Source organism: Metarhizium robertsii, assembly GCF_000187425.2.
Source record: "Metarhizium robertsii ARSEF 23 chromosome Unknown MAA_Scf_10, whole genome shotgun sequence".
NCBI classification, from domain to species: Eukaryota; Fungi; Ascomycota; class Sordariomycetes; order Hypocreales; family Clavicipitaceae; genus Metarhizium; species Metarhizium robertsii.
The window spans coordinates 713,873-736,726 of NW_011942150.1; the positions used below are offsets into that span (position 1 = coordinate 713,873).

The window sequence follows — 22,854 nt, forward strand, 5'->3', positions numbered from 1 at the left end:
TTATACCTAGCTAGCTATTAAATTACTATAAGGCTAGAAGTAATATCTCCCTAGGCACTTTACTATTATAAAAACCCTCCTGATAATATCTGACTACTCGGCTCGGCTTGGCGGCGCAATTTTTAGAAGCCTAAGTTTACAGTGCCACCTCCAGCTTGCCTGCTCGGAAGAAGGCGTCAACGGTCCGTGAGCAAACGTTTGCATAGGCAATCAGTGCGTTGGCAGAGTTAATAGGCATGCCATAATGCCTACATGCATATACAAGAGGGCTTTCGCTCCTGTCATCGATCTGACGTGTGGGGGATAGGCATACAAGGCAGATCTCACGGATTTGGGCTTCATAGCCATCATTTGATGCCAGACGGCCAATCGCGTAGCTTGCCGTGGCCTTCCAGGGTACGGCCAACGAGGTTCAATGTTGACCCGTGTGGGTGCATGTCGACTCTGGTTATTTCTGGGAAAGTGACGCAACCATTTCCTGTTTGTGGCGCTTCTTACTCGATTGGGTCAGTAGCACTATTACATGTGGTGGTGAACATTTTCACCTACCAGACAAGACATATGTACACCCACATGGTCGCGCCGGCTTTAAAAACCAAATGATTGTGTTACTATAAAAATTTTAAGTTTTTAATAATAAAAGCGCTAACAAGGCTTAGATTGCTCAAATACATGTACGCAATTTCTGGGGCTTCAACTGTAGATCGCGAATTATTACACCACATGCACGTAATTCACCCCTAGTGCCAGGCCAATATATGTGAAACTGTCTGGTATAGCGGGGCGTAAAGGGTCTGGTCGACTCAGTGCTGGTAGCACAAATAGCACTACTCCTTTGTCTCTCATCGAGCCTCTGTGTCGCAAACAATGTCATGTCAGCGCAAAACGTCAAAATTGCAGGGTCGTTATTAAACACAGTCCACTCCACCTTGCGCTTTAATTTTGGGAGTTGGTGGCTGATAATCCTGAGTGGTATGTTGTTTATTAGATTAAAAGAGAAATTGGCTGGCCATGCATCCATCCACCGAGCAATGTCGAGGTTGGATTCCTTGGTTGATGAATACGGAGTACATCCATGGACAACCACAGGGTAGTGTTCAAGTCGCATGAATCACCAACATGTTTGTGCAGGGACCAAAATTTGGGAATCCCTCCTACCTGCACTCGACCGCGAGCAAGACGTGGAGCTGGGATATGCGGTGTAGACAACAACTATCCTTAATTTCCATGTTGGATAAAGATATCCCATGTGAGAATTACGTGTGCTTGTCTCCAAAGACGGAGAAAACGATGAATAGTACCCATATATTTCATAACCACCACCTGTCCCAATATGACCCAACTCAAGACAATTTCGTGTTCAAGCCCCTCTCTCCAATTAGCTTCCTTACATTCATTTCTTCCTTACATTCTTTCAACATGAGGCATTCTCTTCTTGTTATCGTGCTGCCACTTGTTGGCGCTATTCCTCGAGGACCTCTTGGCGAGCGTGATACAAAGACTACTGTTTCAAAAAGAGGTTGGTTAGGCCATGATGTATTGGACGGAAACTCGATCCAGCCAGCCCACCATTCAACATGGCATTGGTCCAACTTTCATCCGTCCAAGTGGGATTGGTCCAACTTTGATTTGTGCAAGTGGAATTGGTACAACTGGTTGAATTGGTTAGGTTTTGGTGATGAGTTTTGTGAGTCTGATGACGATACACAACGACCCCAGCAACCGACTCCCACCAAGCCTGAAACGCCAGAGAAGCCTCCTACACAACCCTCCCCAAGCACTACCCAGGCCCCTCCTCCTGGCGGCGGCAACGGACCTGAGTATATCAATCGTGTCAACAAGTGGATGGATGCTTGTGGGCTACGCCACCTGGCGCACGACTCCACGTTGGAGAGCAATGCTCACCAGACAAGTGTGGAGGCTAATGGAAACATGGTTCATAACATGTTGCCTGGCACCATGGCACAGGTCATGGCACGGGGCGATCTAACAGAAAATTTCGACCGGGCGTTTGTAGGTGGCTGGCTCTGCGAGATGAAAACACTTTTCAAAGACAAGAATTTCTGCGACGAGAGCGACCTAGCCAAAGGTTGGACGTATAGTGGCACGGACCATGCCAAGATCTTGTCCAACTCACGGTACACAAAGATTGGATGCGGAACTGCCAAGGACATTGTGATCTGTGACGTTGCCTAGAGCTCTGGAACTGGATATACCACTCTCCAAAGGAATAGGCGCTGTTGGGTTTCGGGCGCATCATCACAAGCCACGGGGTGTTTTCAACCCATCGACGTTTAATATCGTGGCTCCCTAGTCCTCCTTATTGTTCTTTGTACACAGTATGCATGTCTCTTTAGCTCAAAACCAATAGCACTTGACGGGTTTCAAGAATACAAATAGCCTTGCAAAATGTTTATACACTTTTTGGCGGGGTGCCTAGCTCTTGCTCAGATATTCCAAAATGTGTTGAGCCTTGAAAGAATTCAAATAGTGTCACGTCACTCCTAAACGGCCAAGCATTACCGTCTTGAAGTATGACTAGAATTATTTTGAGACGTGAGAAGGACCAGATTGTCGACCGACTGAAAGTTGCCATCGGCGCCCCCTTGAACGAAATACGCGTCAACAGGAAAAAAATGTTGAAAAAAAAAAATAATAATAACGCAAGCAGCCAAGTGACAGGGAGCGCCGGATTTGGGAGCCAGGGTCATTGCCTGATGAGACTCGGGACATGAGATAATGCTGAAAATAGCAATGTGAAGAATAATAGCAGACAAGAGCTCTGACGCCGCAATCTTCTCCCGCGGAGCGAGACGTGGATTCCCGCTCTCCCCAGCGACCACTGTTCCTCTCCCGAGTTACAATGTAGTTTGGTTTGACGCAAAGTGGACTGACATGGCTGCGTAATTTTATACACAGAGACTTTGAGTGGCTCTGCAATTCTGCCACTATCGATCCTGCCTGGCTGGCTGGCTGGTCCCCTGGAAACCTAGCCATTACGCGGTCCTTGGTTGAGGTATTGGCATGCAGTACACCTAGAAACGGAAGGCTAGCTTATTTTCACGTTGGCATGGAAACGCCCCGAGAGACAACGGCGAAGTATTGCTAGGCAAGTACTTGCCTAACAAACAGTGCTACATAGACTGAAGAGAAAGACTGGTACAGTGGCGGCTGGTAACTTCGGCAATGGTTGCGGCCTTTGGATGCTGATAGCTCAAAAGGGCTATGAGCCGCAAACGTTACTCGTCTGGCGGCAAGCATAGTAAATGATGTCACCAGCCTCTTCCAAGTGACATTTTCAGTTTCGTAGTATACGGGGTCTCGCTCTGTAACCAACGTGGTCTACTACGTTCAATGCGACATCTGGGTGCTGTGGAATACATTTCCGAGACAGCTGAGGACTAGTAAAAGACATTTCTAAGACCGAAAAAGCCACATCTCTAAGAGAAAGAACCGTATATTATTAACCGGCTTTTAGCGATTAAGGAAACTTGCTCTATCCTCTTTCTCCTACTCTACTCGCAACAGGAATTGTCCTCCGTGTTATTTAATTTTCCCTGCGCTATTCAAGAGCTGGTTGTGTAATGCAAATATACTATAAAGTGTATAGAGTCAATAGTCGCTTTATTTTTGTATATAGTATATATCTTGTATTTTAGATTGCTTGTAGGTTAATACACATATCGAAATTGCGGAATTTCCTTGTCGGTTTTATCCATAAGATTTATCATGGTGTCTTGTGTTTCGTTAAATTCCGCCACCTCTGCCGTACTTGTAGTCTTATCGCGGCGGTGGTTTTCCCAAATAAGATATGCACGTAGCATAAAACAAAGGCAAAATCCAAATGCAAGACATATAATAAGCGCAAGAAAACCCGAGGTGTATGTTGGCGCTTGCCAGGCAAAAAAAAGCTGTGGTCCAATAATATTGCCTGTGCAATACGCCATAAAACTCTTTATATTGTGGAAAGCAAGCTCGAGTTAGCACATTGCAGAAGATATAAATAAGGAGAGTATCCTTTTGTCTGTTGAAAACTGAGAAAAGGCTTATCTGCTGTGGGACTTACCATTGCATTAACAGTCGTCTTCTTTGTAAATCCGCCGAAGTTTCCCGACATGAGAGACATGATCAATGGGAAATTGGCGGCATAGCCTCCCGCCATGCAAATTCCTGCAAGGCGACCCCATTTCATGTCCACTGGAAGTTGACGCACCATAATGGCGCCTGTAACAGCAATAGCAAGGTTACCAGCCATCCAGTACGTTCGGGAATTATTAAAGTAAGAAGATCCAATTGTAGCAGTTAAAACGAGGAATAATTGAAGGACATAATTAATGCTTGTAAGGAGCAGTGTGTTCATAGTACTAAAGCCGAAGGCCCTAATAATAATAGCACTAAACTGTTAAATGTCTTGTTAGTAAGAATAGTCTTTACCGTGGCCAGGCGTTAGGGGAGGTTGCGTACTGTCGTCACAGCACCATTAGGGATACTATTAGCGATTTGCATAGCGACAACAAACCAGCTCTTAATATCTAAGAGCGCCTCGAGACACTGGGACCATTTGAACTCGTTATTCTTAATGCCAGTCATGTTCTCCTTGACTCGAACAAGAGCTTTTTCGCGATCAATCCTGTTTAGAAACCAGGCCTTGCCGGGGGTGTCTGGAAGCGTGAACAAAAGAACAAAAGACCAGGCAATAGTAAGGCCACCGAATATCAAGAACACGGCCTGTTTGGAACGAGTATTAGCCTTCCTATTTAAAATACAGGTTTCTTAGTGACACAATACATACCTTCCAGGGGGCAATACTGTCTATATGGCCTATAGCATTAGCTAGCAGGCCACCAAAGATTCCGGCGAAGGTGTTGCCGAGATACCAAGCTGCATGGCGTAGCGGCTGTTCTGCCCGCTTATACCACATAGCTACGACGACAGTCAAGCCAGGGCCAATAGCAGCTTCTGTGAAGCCAAGAAAAAATCTTTCTGCGAGCAGGCCTGCAGGATTAAAACACACTGCAGTTAGTATTAGAACTATACCCCAGACTAGCCTACAGGCGATAAAGATATATTAGTTACTGTACAAAGTACTTGGGGAGGTAAAGTTATTACACTGAAGCAGATATAAGTTTGCCCACATGCCAGCGCACCATTAAGACGGCGGCCGGGTACGAGGCAGCAAGATATCCGAAGTAGTATATGCCGCTAGACCAGGAGTATTCCTCGCCGGTGAGATGTAGGTCCTCCCGAAGGCCTAAAATGGCTGTGCTGTTAAGCGCAGTCTTGTCTAGAAACTGGAACATGTACGATAACCCCATTACTGGTAACAAGCTACTAAGGTATAAGCAAATAACATAGCCAGGCACACGGATAAGCCTATATCGGGCGTCTTACCACATATCAATTTTGCGAAGCAGTCTCTTGTCTTCTTCTGGGCTGAGGACCTCATCGTAAACCTCGTGCGTCTTTGTTTCCTCAGCGTGCATTGTGCTGCCTTCACGCTCAGTCTTTTCTGTGGCGGTAGCCATATCAAATATGTGAGAATCAGGTCAATAATATATGTACGCAGTACTAAAAGTGTGCAAGTTTATTAAAACGGGGGGGTTACAGTAGAGATGGATCCTTTAAATAACCAGACATCGAATTTAACCGTCACCCCGCCCGGTAAAACAATGAGGCTACCCCGTGGGGTTAATTGTAGGAGATCGGAGATCGGTTATGAAGCCTACCGCCGGAGGACCCCGCTGCACTCCGCCGAACTCCGTTTATTATTCGGCTCAATACAATTTACTACATCAGAGTCTATACAAATATAAGCACTTTAGCCCGCGGATACGTCCACTTATTATTCTCAGTGGTTTATATTTAGACACCGCTTAAATGCTACAGCGTAAGTTAAAGCCTACCAATATATCCTGCCCTCGGATTTTGCCTGTAATCGAGTTCGACGAGTTCCAACTTAATTCATGCATTCAACTAGGGCACGGCACGGGTGGAGGCACTACGAGGTCCTTGTAGTATTCCATCTATTCCTTCAAATGAATCGTATCTAGATGCCCCCGCCTACTAATATGACGCTTTAGAGGAGGACCCAGTAGCCAAGGGGACGCTTGCGTCTCTGGATAGATCAGCGAATAGAGTTTGTCATCGAGTCTGATATCCCTGACAAGCCGTCTTGGCAGAATCTAGGTACCTCAAAATAAGGTCAACTTCGGTCGAGTTCTTCACACAAGGGGGTATAAAGACGTCCGAAATGTGCGATGCGCACTCCGAGTAGTCCATGTCAACGTCCTCCAAGACCAACAATACGTTTAGAATTGAATTCCGCACACGGCGTGCGCAGGAACCCGTCCTCAATTCCTGTTACTGCTGTGAACAATTATGGCAATACTATATCTTCTAGTCTTATAGATATACCAAAGGGAACAATCCGGTCTACTTCTGCCCTTTTAGACCCAGGCATTGAGGATAGCTTATCCTACGGCCTGCCACCATTTGATATCAAGAATACACCAAATGGCAATAACGAAATCAGTCAGCCGTCTGGACCAGGAAGAATTTCCGGACCGTCTCAATCATGTAAGGAGGGGACATGTGGTGGCAACAATACTGAATATATGTCATTTATCAACAAATGGCGTACAATTATCGGGAAACCCACCCTCGAGCACGACGCCTTATTGGAGGGTAATGCTTGCGAAACAAGTAGGAGAAGCCCTTCAGAACTCGAACACATCATTTGGAACCGCTCAACAGGTTATTTGTGGGGGAAACCTATCAATTGAGGACGCTGTTATCACCTGGCTTTGTGACAGGTCAGCTGGTCGGATCTCCCGACCATGGAGGAGGCCTGTAAAAGGTTCCCCCCGGGGTGGTCAGGGGGGCCGACTGGACATGCGGACGTTATGTCCTCAGCGAAGTACACCAAAACTGGATGCGGCCAGAAAAACAGCATCTGGACCTGTGATTTGGCTTGTGATAAGCCCTGCGATTTTAATCTGCACCCTGAAACGCAACTGTCGCGTAGCAATTCTCAATCTAATTCCCGAAGAATTAATTTAGGAATAGGGAATCGTTTGGGCTTCGCATGTGCTATAAAAACCCGCGAGTAACAACTAAGGGAAGAAGCCCGGTCAGCATGAAGTAGTAGGTTGAGATGTGCTTCTTCCTTTTTAACACTATTTGCCCGTATTGGAAGAAAGAAGCGCTAGTTACAAGCTCTGGTATTTTGGACCTGAAAATATTAGAAAGCTACCACGATCCTTGTGTACACGCGGGAGGCTAATACGACTCAAGCAATATCATGCCAGGCTGGTATACGGAGTAATCGGCCGGCCATAAATACTACATGTTAATGTGAACATACCTTGCCCACGGGGAACGACGATACTACTCGGTACACAATGATGTGTTGCAGGCAGATCAATCAGCCTGGCTTAACTACAGTAACATGCATCGCCCTGGTGCGGCCACAGCCATAAGCATTGCTCGATGCTAAATGACAATAGAATTCGACTGCAAGAGACTTTTGCAATCCTGCTTAGTACGCAGCAACTGCACTGGTGATAGGTACAATTATTTAACCTTTCGTCGTGTTGGTATTGAGAGAGTATTTCTTGAGCACCAGCCACTAAGCCTTTGTCAGCCTTGCATGTATCATGGTTGGCTCTCTCAGGATGCCATAATAGTGTGTAAGCTTATGTTTGATACCTGCTGGTTCGGGTCATGTGCTCATGGGGGAGACCTTGAGTGAGTGGTCAGAAGATAAACGACAGCAGTCAATTCGCACAAGGGCTTTAGGCCAAACTACATATGTAGGCCAAGGCTACATGAGCCGCAAACGAAGCAACCCCAGAGAGAAGCTCTTACCCGGACAGCAATCAGGTTGAGACCCTTATCACTCTCAACTGTGAGCAACTTCTATTATTTTAAAGCTGTCCGTCATAGTACGAGCATCTCCAGCTTAATTTACTAGAAACAAGGAGGAACAAGCAGGGTGAGACATGCGACGCAAGCAAGGTTGAGTATCTACGGAGCTCGTATATCGGCATTCCGCGAGAATGACGTCTTTGTCGTGAGATGCCTACCCCAGCAGCTAACATGATCAATCCTCCACCGTAAGTAATGTCCACATGTGCACGCCTAGCCAATGATCAGAGGCCCGCGGCCAGGGTCGTTCATATTAACGGTGGGGGGAAAACTTGGCCATAGCGGTGGATTCAGAGGACATCAGTCTGGTTGGAGTCGATCATTGCGAGTCTACAAAGGTGGTGCGCAAATCTGACGACAACATTGAAGGTGCCCAGGGCTTAACTGATGGAAAGAACAGAGGGCACGAGCGCGGAAGTATACTTGACACCATGGGACACGAATTGCACCGTGCAATAATTTGCTCCGACGTAAGTGACATGCAACTAGGCTTCTGGTGGGGTTGTGCGCGAAATCCAGGATTCTAATAATTCCAACAAAAAAGGATAGCATATCCCGAGACAACAACGTTAGATTCCGGGAAATTATACGTCTAGCACCCTCCAAGTAATTATTACATTCCTGTATTTACTTTCGGGAATACATATCGCGGGGGCGGCATCATACAGACCTTTATAATAGATGCATGGTGTTGAGCAAGGCTTTGCACTTGGCATGTGGGTTACACCACAGCTTCCCAAAATGGAAATTATTGACCGCTTCATACATACTAGTGCTACCTGCCATTAAAGGACATTTACCGCTAATCGGCCAATACAGTTTCTTGTTAGACCTAGGGAGAGGTAGAACAGGGGAATATGTTCTGCACACTGGGTATGCTTACCAAAGTCTGTGGACAGACTTGAGGTAGAAGCGGGCCTTAAATGGCTTGACGTGGTGTTACACGGATGACACGTTGCCATGAAGGCACGGGCCGAACCTTGAACCCGACGATAGTTACACAAGGGCTCTGATCACGAGACCTAGGGAAAGTTGCCTCACCGCCTCTTGATATAAATAAAGGTCTTCCGCCCTTAGGGCCTTAAGGAAAACCAAGAACTTTTGATATCAAAGCAAAGTATTAGCCTGAATATGAACATTGTTCTAAGCCCCTAAATACTAGGCCCTTGTCACACGTGGTGTATAAAGAAAGATATATTTTTATTAGCTGAGACCGGCAATCTTGAGTGAGTGATGAGTTCAAAAGTGGCACGCCGTGGCTCGCGACTATTGATACAACGGGGGGTATTGTCAAAAGCACCGTTGACCTCACAAATATAGCCGCAGTTTGAAACGCTCCGCACAGTTCAAGAGATAGGTCCCGTAGCTCAAAACGCAAACATTTTGTCGAATCTAGAAGCGATGGCTTCTTTACTGCCATGAATCCAGTAGTTTCTTCATACTTGATAGTGATAACGACTAAATGGCTTCTGCAGCTCGACTAGCATCCAGGTTGTGCACTCATCATTGAAATGACCCAGTCGCGTGGAGTCGGGGATTTGTCCTCTCAGGGTTGACAGATGCAGATTTATGCTTCTGCAGTACCAGACACGTCCCAGTAAATATCTATGATGCCTAACAAAGAATCTTTGGGAACATGAATCCGATGGAGGACAAAGCGTTCATCGGCGGCTGCGAGCAGAGCTTTCCATTCGTCCAAATATCTGTCGGGACTATTAAAAAAGCATTTCAGACTCATGTCCACCGACCTATTTCGTAACCGTCAGCAGGGATGCTTCTTCATCATGACTTGTATTAACATCTGACGGCATACCTTTGAACTCAATCTTTGCATAATGGAATAGTGCCTGGCTCTGGCATGCATGCATCCTGAATAAGGATCTTCGCTCCCGGTCGGAGGGCCGGTATCTACGCTTTCAAGATTTGGAGAGCGTATTTGTTGCCCCAATTGCGGAAAACCATGCGAAAAGGACAGGCGTTAGCCTGTACCGTCTGCGGATCAAAAAGGTCCATGTCATATTTCATGAATTAGACGCGTTCTTTCAGTTGTTCGGGAACATCGTCGGCGCCTTTAATAGCCGTGGCCGCGTCTTGGACAAGGAGCTTGATGTTCCCAAAGTTCTTGGCCAGTTCTATGGTAACTTGACCTCTAGATCCCCCAATGTTGACGATATACGCGTTGCCAAGGGATGCCCAGACGTAGACCTTGGAAACAGCTACGACGGCGTAACCGGGAACATGGTCCACGGCTGCTTGCATCGCAGACGCAAAGCGCATCTTTGCCTTCAAAGGTGACCCATGCGTTGATGCACGGATGAGACAAGAATTTGGAGATGTTTGTATGTGCCACCATGCCAGGCTCCGATTCTCTCAGCATACACATGGCCGTGGCGTTCCTAAGTAGGCGTCTAACAACCGGGGTCTCCAGGCCTGCTTTTTCGGCAATATCTCCAAAGGAGACCTGGCCACCTGGAGGTATTATATCCGCAATATGGAATCGGCAGATTGCGTCAATGATTGCGAGGTTGGAGATCTTGAGACGATGAACGCATGAAAAGAGACCAGCCAAAGCCGAGAAATTCCTACAGCGCTCAATTTACAGAGCATCATCAGAGGCTCCAGGAGCAGCTCGTGTAGCTCGGCAGTCGCGTCAAGGACAGCATCCCGAAGATGGGATACATTAGCAGGGAGGTATTCAGGAATGTCCTCGGCAAAGGATGGGGATGCTATTCCCCGGGCTGTCAAGCGCTCATACAGTTCGGCGACGGAAGTACTTATCTGAGAAGCTAACGCGAGCGACGATTCGGGGAGTGGTATTGGGTGATGCCATTGTCGCTGAGAGATGGGATGGAGTTGGCGAAAGGTATGGGGTAGACAAGATATGGGCGATGATTCAATCAACATGGAGATGGAGCTCAAAAGCAAGACTTGTCATGACGAGCCTCAAGGCAATATAAAACTGAGTCCTCGGGATATGGGTTGTTCCGGGCCTTGCTTTTAAGCTCATGTGTAGGAAAAATTAATCGTACCGCAGACGCTATAATTCTCGGTCCCGCGACTCCGACGACAGATTGTTTATTGGTCATTGCGCTGTCACAATACAAGCCGCAAATCTTACCCATAAGTGAGGCGTAACATGCTTTCGTCGAGGCAGATTTTGCGTGGCAGTCGCACAACAGATGTCACAGTTACAGCCAACCCCTAGCTATGAGAATGTGAGTGGTTTGCTCTCTTGCTACAGTACGACTGGAGGCTGTCACTCTAAAGTACCGGTACTCTTGTATAAAGCGACTTTGGGGACCTTTTTGGTTGCCCTAGAACTGACCGACGACATCGAAGCATAAGAACTGAGTAAACACAGACTGAGCTGCGGCAATGTTTCTGCTTTGTTTGAATAACACATCAATATTAATGCTTGACATGTCTTCCCTCGCCCCATGACGACGAGGCACGTATGACCTACCATTCGTAATGACACGCATGCAGCCGATGCTCCATGTCTCTTTTACTCTGGAGACTGGAAGTCGACAAAGTATATGCTTGTATCAGAGTAGCTAATCTATTTGAGGGGCATGGCACAACCTCGCACAACCCTAGAATTACGATGGGCAAGGAATCTGCGATGCGGCACCTACCCGGTACCTTGAACTCCGTAAAGCAAAGAAGACTCGTTTACTTCGGACTCGAAATAAGTGATAATACAACCTAATATAAAGCGCTGGAGGACCAGGTTGAATCCATCGTACTGGACCACAAGATTAAAAGAACATGCTGTTGTTTTGTTGAGAGCGGCCGTAAGTGTATTTATCGCTTTAGAAGAGCCTAGGTAAACTCTGCGTAGATTGGCTACTTGGTATGTATGTAGGGCCACCTATTTGTTATTACATATTAACTGTAACTATTATTAGCACCCCCAGCTCCTTCTGGCTGTTATTGGGTGGAAACTGGCTTATTATCTGCTTTAGTAGTTGAACCTTACTTAGCGCAGAGCTGGCAGAAAAGATTGGTGTGGAGAGCGGTCTCTTGAGTGTGTACTCATTTCTTGACTATAATTGAGGGATATTGATTGCTCTCAGGGAAACTATTCCACCTATGATTGTCTTTTTGACTCAACAGGTATCCTGTTTAATAGAGGAAACCTAGCATGAAGGTGCTCCACTAATCGCGGAGCCTCAAGAGTTGGAAGCGCATTGTTGATGCTATTCCGAGCCAAGATATTCAAGAAGCTACCTGCTATAATCGCCGGTATCTTTCTATGCCCGCAGATAACACGTTGAGCGTTGGCGGCCACGGCCTCTGCACTCGCAAGATACTTGACGCATGCGTGACTGTTTAGTGTGAGTGTTTAGAGTGCTATAAAGACACCAGCAAAGTGAAGCAAACTGATATCGAGTCTATAAAATAGTAAAACTTGGAGCTAAACCAAGTCTTGAACTATTTGAATAGCGATCTTTTACTATATACCTACCAAAACTCGTTGCAATACAAGGCCGTAGCTATATATGTATTACATATTTAGGAAATACTGTAAAATATTTAAAGAGCTAGATAAAGGCAAAAAACAGCAACGATCAAGCTTTACGATTCCTCTCAGACGAGAGCCGATACATTTGTGGCTGGTATGCTGGATTAATAGTAGCTGATAGTAGTTCTGTCATGTTAAACATCATGGTGTAAATGTTGAGGACCTCGGGATAGCAGTTCATAGCCAGATTTGGTGCCAATCGGCAGCTATTTAGGGACTCCATGCAGCAAGTATTTGGGTCTTTCAAAATTTCGTTTGGGTTTTTGGAAATTACACTGTTATTACTTGAGTGCATGTAGGGACGTTGTAAAGGCATTTGCTACCCGTGTTTTCACTGTTGCTACTATTTGTGTCACCGAATAATGGCAAGCCCGTTAGCGGCGCAGACTCTTCTTGTTCCAAGTGAGATCTCCTTCATTGGCGAATGACACTTCTGAGAGAGTGATTCGTCCTCATGACGGCTTGGATACTCGGACAGTCATGGACCGCTGGCACGGCTTCATGAGCCAACGGCTGCTGTGCTGACCTGCTATGCTCGGCAGTTAATCTTGGGTCCAGTTGGGTTCGCATAGCGTGTGACTGATTATACACATAAGAGCTATAAGAATATATGAAGACAGTCAGGGAGAATAGACTGGATAAGACGTCTTTCACAGCCTCAGCCTCGTCATCCAGAACAGGATGCTCTTTGTTTATCGCGACACTACATGCGACGCATTTGTCCATTGGGACTCCTGGAGTATGCCTGGCTGGTGCAGAGTTGACTCTGTGGTGCTACGGCTGCTCATAGTAGTGCTCCCAGTGCTGCTGTTGCGAGTGTTGATGGCGGTAGTGTGAATAATGGTGGTCTGGGTTGTGATTGTGTCAAGCCAATAGTTGATGCTGCTGGTCCAATGTCCCTGAAGGTTGATGTACCGAGACACTCCGAGAGCTCAAAGGGGCTGTCCGAAGCGAGCCTGAGAAAAATACATGCATAGACTACCGGCCTTGACGCGCCGTATGTAGTCGTCGGCCGTAGCAGAGCCGTCGCCGGGAACTAAGCGAGACCATCGCAGCTTGTGGGCAGGTGAATCTCTGGCGATGCCGTTTAGTCCCAGCATGGTTGGTTGCGGACTGGAGGTTCAATAGTTGGCTTGGCGACAAGGGCGGGTTGCGCACGGGCAAGGAAATGCAAGAGGGCTTATACTAACTCAAAGGCTCTGGCCGCGGGCTCGCTTCGCACTCTGGCAATCTGCTCACAGTCTGGTTCGTCATGGACTCATGTCTGACAAGGGTCAAGCGCGAGAGAATGAGGCTTGAGCATGGTTGGAAGAGGGCACGGCTAATAAGCCAAACATTCAGAAGATTCCCTGCCGCAAGACCGACTCTTTCCCCCATGCTGAGAAACTGCAGCCAGGGTTCGTAACCACCAAGACAATAGAACGTTGCAGGTATAGACGTGATGCCTCCAAGCCCGGGTCCAAGTTTTGCCAAGAGCTATTCAACGAACAACATGCGAACAAGAATTGCCGCCCTGTGAGTAATCACCCTGGACAAGACCAGTTGACCTCTTTATTGACAGCGGGACGCTCAACCGTGTTAATTGTCCCACGGCACGATTGCTTGGCACAGCCTAGGCATAATACAAGACTTTTGATAATAGCGTGCCAAACAGTCGAGGAACACGAGGGTGTCGGGGGTTCCTGGATACGACAATAATCCATTTCTCGGTCAAGAGCTGGGGATTCAACACCTTCGGCCCTATTCACACCCCTAGTAGCCTGGCTAGTTTTGCGCCTCGACTTTGGAAAACTTTTGCAGTATTGTTTTATGGACGCTAAACCTAGACTCCACCCGGCTACTTTCACCGAGCGCAGTGTTATATAAACGCCCTTTGGGTGGGATGAATTACAAATTACGGATGTTACGGGAAACAACCAACCAAGACACGCGGGCTATGCATGTGAGTTGCTACCCCAAGTTTATCGTCGGCAATTGCCCACTCTTACGTGGCCCCCAGCCTCATTCAACAGACCCCATCCGATATGCCTCGGGACATGTTAATACGAACTCTATCCTGTATTGGAAGGCATCTAAGTGGTCAGATAAGGCTGCCAACCCACTTGAAACAAACCCTAGCCTTGTACGCGGCCCGGGGCGGCGACACATGGAATATTCCATGAGGAACTTATGGCACCGCATTGTACATAGTGCATATTTTACTCCCCTACTTTCCACGCCATGAGGCCAAAAAAATCCCCGATGGACAAGGATACACTTGACCCTGGCCAGCAGGTGCTTAAACTTTGGAAACTTGCTCGCGGCTAACTGCGTTCCTATTAGCTTTAGCTTCGAGGCTTTGACTCTAGACAACTTGCCCTAGTCTTTGTACCCTGCCATGACTGCGCCGGGAATACTTGACCCCGCATAGTATGAGACTGTCTGGGTAACGTCATCTACCATGTAATTTGCACCAGACCAGACTGTACATGTCAACTCTAATCAACGTGCCTTCATTTGGAGAGATAAAACTGCCGAGACGAAATAGTGTACCACACATGGCCCGCAGGTGCCTTGCAGGAAGGGCGTCGTGCCTCGAAGCCGTTGAGGATTTGTTTTCCGAACATGACGGCGCGACCCGGTTTTGATCTACCAGTCTAATACATGCTTGGACATATTACTACTCCGTAATCTCTGACCCATGCTTGCCACCTGTGTGGCCTGCTCTAATTTGGTCTAGTGCTCCCATCACCGTTATCCAATGAGAGTAACTGCCATCGCATGGCACTGCTGGCCAAGTTCTTCTCGCCAAGTTTACAGCCACGCTCGTACAATCCAGTTGCCTATTCTACCAAGTGTTTTCCTGTGCTAGGCCCCCGAAATAGAGGCCGTGCAAAATATATAAAAGAAACCAGAGTACTAAAATCGCCCCAAGCTGGCGTGTACAAACCCATTAAACGCCAAGCCAGCTGTTCGCAAGACCATTCCTAGCCTGGTGGCTGAGCCGAATATTGTCAACAAAGTATTGTTAATCTGGGGGCAACCGCTCTGCATGACCAGGCTCACCCCCGTCAGCCATAATGGAGTGGTATCCAGAACAGCCGTCTTTGGCAGCCTCTACATCCATTTTGGATGATATTAGTCTCTTCGTTGATGCCATAAAATCCCTCCTTGATGAAAGTGATATAACCACGATTAGTATGCTTGCTAAACGCCTGAGTCCTTTCAGGATCCATCCAGAGCAGGTCGTTGTCGGGAATACCGTGTCCGTCAAACCTGTACTGGTGCTTGAATGCGAACAGCGGCCATGGTGAGCTCCTCTTTTGAGAACAAACCCCCTCTTTTCCAACGACTCGACTAAGCGGCATAATATTGGGTAGCAACGAAACACAAGACCATATCGCACAGTCGTATTTGAGCCCAGAGGCGTCCTGGAATCCTTGCTCGGCACCTGCGAAGCATAGCAGCTGCCTAGTCCCAACTACAAGCTCAGCCCCATATGAGGTAGTTCCAAGTACGGCTATCCCAAACGACATCATAGCCAATGGTATTGTTGATGAAAATGAGAACGGTATCGCTTATCCTCAAAGCAATAAGAGCACAGACTATGCTGAGGACATGGCATGTCAAATGCAAAGCCGCCCAATGAGGCAAGAAAGGGTTGCTGCTTCTGTCAACAACTTATACCAGGTTTGCATCCAGCTGCAAAGTTCTAGCCTACATGGACACAGTTGACCAATATGGCCTCTTTATAGGCATGCATCCGTACTCCAGTGTCGACGAGGGACCAACGATCTGATGACAAAAGGACCTACAGTGAGGTATCCCACACGTCATCTCATAATAGTATGTACCTTTATTTGACACTCCACATCCAAACTAGACGAAGATGAAGATTGGTTTATTATCCGCCGGGAATGAATTTGCTAAAGTATTGTACAGCACCAAATACCGGGACGGTTCCCTACGAAGAGAACAGGGATGGCGATGTGAGTCAAGATCCAAGGGATCGGCAATCTGAGATGATAGAGACGATACAAACCCTTCAGTCTACCAATCCTGAGGGCGATTTCATGATCATGGAGCTGACCAGGTCTTCGACTACTACTCTTGATGCGCAATACGGCGGGCTTAATACGCGGCAAGCTAGAAAAGACAACAAGGTGCGCCGCCGCAGGAGCAGTGCATCGTCCCGCGTCGTTTCGTCGGCAACCAGTTTCTGTAGCACTAGCCACTTCACCACCAACAATGGAGCAAATCCTGTTGCCGAGACGGCTGGTCTCTTGGTCGATACGCCTGCATTCAAGGCGATTTCTGCGGCCCGTACCAGCATTCGAACCGACTACTTCCGGTTCTTGGAGATCAACCTCGGACGCTGGGCCCAAGGCGGCTTGTGGCAAACCTCAGGGCCCTTGGATCAGACAGCAGGCATGAATATGTATGACAGCTTACAAGTATTATATTTGCGTGTCTGTCGACTGGATATGCGGATACGAGATGATGCGATCCGGAGCCGAGTAGCACTGGTTCTCCTCCATTTAAAGTATGAAGAAACTTGTCGTCAATGGAATGCCCGATCATCTAGATATCCGAAACCTACATCAAGAGTTGGGAGGGGAAGTATTAGTTCCATCATCGATAGCATCCTTGAAAATGCGCATCCCGAATGGACTACTGCCAACTCTCGACAAAAGGCTGAGCTACGAGCAAAGTTTCACGACCAAAAACGATTTGGGAAAAGATGGTGGATGCTGGTAGACGTGTTGGGGCCCAGCATACTAATCCTATGCTCATCAAGGTTTGCAGGAACCATGTATGGTTGTGCCCTTTTTTTTTACAGTGCTGCCCTGAAATGGAAGCATATACTAAACGAAACTACTACAGCAATAATACCACAGTCACCACAGATATGATTAAAGCCATAATACGCGCTATTCAAAATTCAAAGACGGCCCTGATGGCTCTTTTGGAGACGGTGAATCCGATCGCAGACAGCTTATTGCGCAATCAAGAATATGGAAGCCAGGATGTTGACCAACTGTTGAAGTCACTCAGATCCGTCCGCCTGGACTGGGTAGGGGGCGAGGATAATTTAACGTGAAGGCGGAGTGTAGACCTTTTTTAAAATCACAATATAAGATTGTGGACAGACAGTTTCCAATTTGTAGGAATACCGTGTTGTGTTCAATCCATTCATCCCCAGTGTGGCTAACAAACAGACAGACCTAGACCTGTCGGATACAGCTGTTGACTTGGATAACCTTTAGGGTGGGGACTTCCCTTATGTACTTATAAAAGAGCACCTGAGGGGACTTTCGCATGTCTGGTACTTTAGTTCATGCAGAGACACATCAACATGCAAGGATAGCAACAGCACAACGCGACAAGATCGCTCCGCTCTGTCGGGCTAGGTTCGACGGCTCTGGGTCCGCCGGTCTGGGTTTGTCATGGAGTTAGGGTCCCTGGTCTGATGGTTCAATCCCACCTATATAGAATATCTATAGCACTCTACAAGCCGTTTCGATTATCTGTAGGAACTGGACCAACAAGTCGGGTAGATTGCATGCAGATCGCAGGGGTAGGAGCCCGATAAGACAAAAGTTTCGTCACTACGGCAAATCCTTGCGTATGCAATTATAGTACATAAAAATACGACGTCATCAACTTGCCAGATACTATGCAAGACTCTGTATACTCACGAGCTCCGCATACTTGCCCGCCTTTTCAATTAACTGAGAATGTGTCCCGATCTCCACGACCTTGCCGTCATCAAAGACAAAGATAACATCAGCCTTCCGAATAGTGCTAAGGCGATGTGCGATAACAATAGTAGTTCTCCCTCTTGAAGCCTTATCAAGTGCCGCTTGAACAACCGTCTCCGATTCCGAATCAAGAGCTGAAGTTGCTTCATCGAGAAGCAACACCCGTGGGTTTCGGAGAATGGCACGAGCGATTGCGACTCGCTGCTTCTGGCCACCAGACAGCAGCCCTCCTCTGACACCCACAAGAGTATTGAAACCATCAGGGAGGGACACAATAAAGTCATAGATGTTTGCCTCGCGACAGGCCGATTCAATAGCCTTGTCGGTCACCTGGCCATCTGGACATCCAAGCGAAATATTGTCCTTGATGGTACCTTGATAGAGTGCTGGCTCTTGACTTACGAGACCGAATTGGTTTCGATATTGTCGAATGTTGAGTTTGCGGATATCCCTTCCGTCGAATAAGACAGCTCCGGACTGGGGATCATAGAAGCGAGAAATCATCTTGAACGCAGTACTCTTGCCACATCCAGACGTTCCGACGAAAGCGGCATACTGACCGGGATGTATTTTGATGTTGAGACCTTTTAATACAAGTCTCTGGTCTTGTTGCCCAGGATACGTAAAGTGTACGTCTTGAAACTCCAATGAGCCTGCAACGTCCTTCACAGAGTCACCGGCGTCCGACCAAGGGTCAATCGTGGGCGTTTGATCGAGTAACTTCTTCAGCTTCTGCGTAGAAGTATACGCCTTACCCATCTCTGGAGCATGAGCAAAAATTAACCCAATATTCTGAGCGCCAAAGAGGACAGCCATAAAGCATAAAAAAAACTGAAACATGTCATATTCGCGACGGGATATCAGAGTGCCTCCCCACCAAAAGCAAAGGGCGTAGCAAAAAAAGAGAAAAGATTGAGAAGCAGCATAAAGCGCAGAAGGTTTGAGAATAAAGAGGATATTCTGGCGAAGCTGCGTCCGCACCAGCGTGCGATACTCCTCTAGCACGTCCATTTCTCGTCCCAGCGAAGCAATAGTGCGCATGTCCGAGACAGCCTCAGCGGCATAGCTGGCAGATTCGTCATATGAAGCTCTAGCACGCCGCTGAAATTTAGCTACCAGCCATACGTGCAGAAAGCCACAGCCCACAAGAATCGGGAGAGTCGCGATGCAAACCAGGGAGAGTTTCCATCCAACGGCGATGGATAGCGAGCAGGCTGCGATGAGTGTTGTGACGGAAACAATCAAAGTTCCCAGAGTGGTGCCGCTTAATCCGGCAATATGGGCTGCTTCTGTTGCCAGGAAGGAAGTCAAGTAGCCGGTTGTGTTCTGCTTGTTGTCAAAGAAGGACATGTCTTGCCTCAACATGGCTCGAAAGGCAGCATGTCGAATGCGACGTACGAGCCGCTCAGAGCTCTTTGCAAATGCCAAGTTTTGGGCCGCAAACGAGATGCCAAGAACAAAAGCTAGCATGACGTACATGGTGCTCCAGAAATCAGAATCTTTTTCTATCTTGCCAGGCTCATTTGGTGGAATAGGTTGGGATAGGGTTGATATCTGCTTTGAGAAGAAGACAGCTGAAGAAGGGTTTCCAAGCCCACAAATGACAGAGAGCATGCACCCGATTACCATTAAACTCCATTGCGATTTGTTTATAGACAGAATAAAAGATATTAGCGCATATAAACTGTCGCGATTTGTCTGTCCGCCGAGGTCATCTCTGCTCAACCTGGAGGATTTGATCTCGTCATGAGATCCTGCAGTAGTTTCCTGCTTATACGAAGTCTGTTTTTCAAATCCTGGCGAGGATACGCTGGAATCTTGTGTTTCGTCAACACTTGATCCAACATTTTGAGCTTGAACTAGCTCCAAATAGGCCGCATTATTATTCAGAAGTTCCTCATGAGTCCCCTGCTCCACAATGCGACCTTCAGCCATGACCACAATATTATCCGCGTGTTTTATGGTCGACAAGCGATGGGCTATAATGATAGTAGTACGTCCTGTTGCGGCAACTTGCAACGCAGCCTTGACGGCTTGCTCAGACACACTATCCAGAGCAGAAGTAGCCTCATCAAGGAGTAGAACTATGGTCGAGTTAGTCCACATGTTTTGGGGTGTATTTGAATTGAACTTACTTTTGGGGTCCGATATTATCGCTCGTGCAATCGCAATTCGTTGTTTCTGGCCTCCAGAGAGAATGGAACCACGCTGGCCGATATGCGTATCATAACCCTTGTCAAGAGCGATAATAAAATCATGTGCAAAAGCCGCCTTTGCTGCACGAATAACGCGCTGTCTCTGAGAATCCTGACTTTCGTGTTCGAATGCTGTGCCAATTAAACCATGTCGAATATTTTGAAAGATGGTGGTCCCAAAGAGTCCAGGCTGTTGGCTGACCAAGGCCATCTGTGCTCGGAACCATTTCAAGTTTAGGCTCTGTATATCATGACCGTCCAGACGTATCGTTCCCTCGACAGGATCGTAGAACCGTTCAAGCAGGCCTATAATTGTGCTTTTTCCGGATCCTGAAGCTCCAACTATGGCAGTGGTCTTCTTGGCTGGAATATCCAAACTCAAGTCGGCGATGACGGGTGCACCTGGTCTTGAGGGATAAATGTGATGGATATGTTGGAAGCTTAGGTGGCCAGAAACCTGATCCAAAATAATCCCGGAGCTTGCCATAGGATCAATGGGGGAGACACGATCTGTGGTGGCAAGGACTTTTCTCGAAGCAGCCGCTGCAGTAGTAAATGCTTGTACGTTTGGGGCAGCATTGCCCAAGGCAAACGCCCCGATTAGGACGGACAAGAGGACGGTCAGAAGTTTTGACACTGGCAGCTCTCCTTGGATAAGCTGTTTGCTACCCTGCCAAAACGCGAGAGCATACCCAAGGATCATGACGATTTGCAGTCCGGCAATCATTAGTCCGGTGGCTGTCCTGGCACGAAAGCCGTAATGCTCTGCCTTTGCGAGGTGTGCATCATACTTTTTGGCCAAGTGGTCCTGGTTTCCAAAGGCAGTGGTGCTGTGTATAAAGGTCAAAACCTCTTCCACGAGGTTACCCCCTTCAGAATACGCAGCAAGAGACTTGATGGTATTCTTGACCATCAACCTCGTGGTTAGGGTAGTGGTAATGATCCAAGCAACAACGGTACAACACAGCATAAGAGTGAGCTTCCAGCTATTGGCAAACCCAATCACAAACGCAGAAACAAACGTGGCAATGGCAGCCAAAGTCAGCCCTACTTTCTGGGAAATACCGTCCTGAATTAGATTCATATCGGCGGTAATGTGTGTTGTGATTTCACCAGCACCCGTATTATCGAAAAAGGCAATGTTTTGGCGTATACAACTTTGCAAGTAGCGCTCTCTGAATTTTCCCGTCAGATGCTCTCCGAGGTAGGTGAAACCAACAGTGGACAGAAAAGTGACGGAAAATTGCCCAATGCCTAGATACACAAAATACAAGACATAGGTTGTCATCTCGTCTCGAAACTGACTAGGCTGAACGGTATTGTTAAAGAAGTCTTGGAAAGTGCCTTGCAAACCGCCAAAAATAATTGTCATGATTGGCAAGGCGGCCCCAGAGGCCATGGCACAGACGGCTGCAACAATCATGATGATAATGTCATGGTGAGAGGCATAGCGATATAACTGGAAAATGCTCCCTCGATAAGTTGGCACTTGTACTTGTCGCTCGAGCATTTCGGCATGATGTGGTGGGAGATGTCCATATGGATTGCAACTGCTGCTCGTCTCTTTCGAGTCTTGTTCCATAGGAAACTGGCCATTTTCGACAGTTGACGGCTGCTGTGCTGCTTCATTGGCCTGGTTTGGGGATCGGTTACTGCCTCCAGAATAACTTCTGCTTGAACGCGACCCGGATAGAAACTTATGTATAGCCCTCATCTTGGGACTGAAATGCAGCAGCAGCAAAGATATAATGAGTGGCAGCTTCTTTCTTCTCTTCTTTCTCCAGGAGGATGAATGCCCGGCACCTCTATGGGATCACGAGTAGGTAGGTGAAGTTGCCGTGCACAAGGTCATTGGCCGCAACATTGACGATTGGTGGGTCAATTTTGGCCTTGGTTGTCCATCACCAATATGGATGTCTAAAATAGACATGTTATCATGATGCGTTCGGTGGAAACGTACCCTGAGGCTATAACAATCTAGGCTGTATACTGTCAACGGTACTTGCCCCTGGTCTTCTAATAGCCCTAGACCAGCACAGCAAAGGAGGGGGTGGAAATATTGATGGCTATCCGAGCGGCCGAGCCCCAGCATGTCGGCTATTGAAGGCTTTGCCGCGAGTTTGCTACTCTCAAAATTGCCGTGGGATGGTTTCAATTGACGTGGCAAAAGACAAATACGTGCTAGCAGTGCTACCCTACCATGGCGATCAGGGATAAGACAACGCCTTCTTCACACTGTTTACCTAGGTACGTATTTGCTTCCATCGGAATTCATATGCGTTTGTGTATAACTTGTACAATCCGCCCTTTATGAGTTTAGCTCAAAGTAACCTAATAAGATCATTTATAGGGGCTATTTATAAGGTCTTTGATACGGATACGAGGTTTTATAGTAATAATTACAAATTATAATTCAAGTAAAGTAAATAGAAGAGGAATAATTTTATAACTATAACGTAAATTAATA

The 22,854-nt window shown here is 47.2% G+C and overlaps 4 protein-coding genes across 4 annotated transcripts; 1 reads left to right on the forward strand and 3 right to left on the reverse strand.

Moving 5' to 3' along the window:
- Positions 1 to 1,419: 1,419 nt before the first annotated feature.
- On the forward strand, positions 1,420 to 2,196 carry MAA_10051 (uncharacterized protein; the record flags this gene model as incomplete). The annotated part of the gene is made up of 1 exon (XM_007828049.1): positions 1,420 to 2,196. The coding sequence occupies one exon, from the start codon at positions 1,420 to 1,422 to the stop codon at positions 2,194 to 2,196; it is 777 nt and encodes a 258-aa protein (XP_007826240.1).
- A 1,366-nt stretch (positions 2,197 to 3,562) lies between these two features.
- On the reverse strand, positions 3,563 to 5,525 carry MAA_10050 (Major facilitator superfamily transporter; the record flags this gene model as incomplete). Its single annotated transcript, XM_007828048.2, has 7 exons — positions 3,563 to 3,595; positions 4,067 to 4,399; positions 4,465 to 4,489; positions 4,520 to 4,728; positions 4,793 to 5,048; positions 5,110 to 5,328; positions 5,392 to 5,525. 7 exons carry the CDS (start codon positions 5,523 to 5,525, stop codon positions 3,563 to 3,565), a joined length of 1,209 nt encoding a protein of 402 aa, XP_007826239.2.
- A 4,429-nt stretch (positions 5,526 to 9,954) lies between these two features.
- On the reverse strand, positions 9,955 to 10,203 carry MAA_10049 (uncharacterized protein; the record flags this gene model as incomplete). The annotated part of the gene is made up of 1 exon (XM_007828047.1): positions 9,955 to 10,203. One exon carries the CDS (start codon positions 10,201 to 10,203, stop codon positions 9,955 to 9,957), a length of 249 nt encoding a protein of 82 aa, XP_007826238.1.
- A 7,902-nt stretch (positions 10,204 to 18,105) lies between these two features.
- Positions 18,106 to 22,101, reverse strand: MAA_10048 (abc transporter; the record flags this gene model as incomplete). Its single annotated transcript, XM_007828046.2, has 2 exons — positions 18,106 to 20,276; positions 20,328 to 22,101. 2 exons carry the CDS (start codon positions 22,099 to 22,101, stop codon positions 18,106 to 18,108), a joined length of 3,945 nt encoding a protein of 1,314 aa, XP_007826237.2.
- Between the last annotated feature and the right edge of the window lie 753 nt (positions 22,102 to 22,854).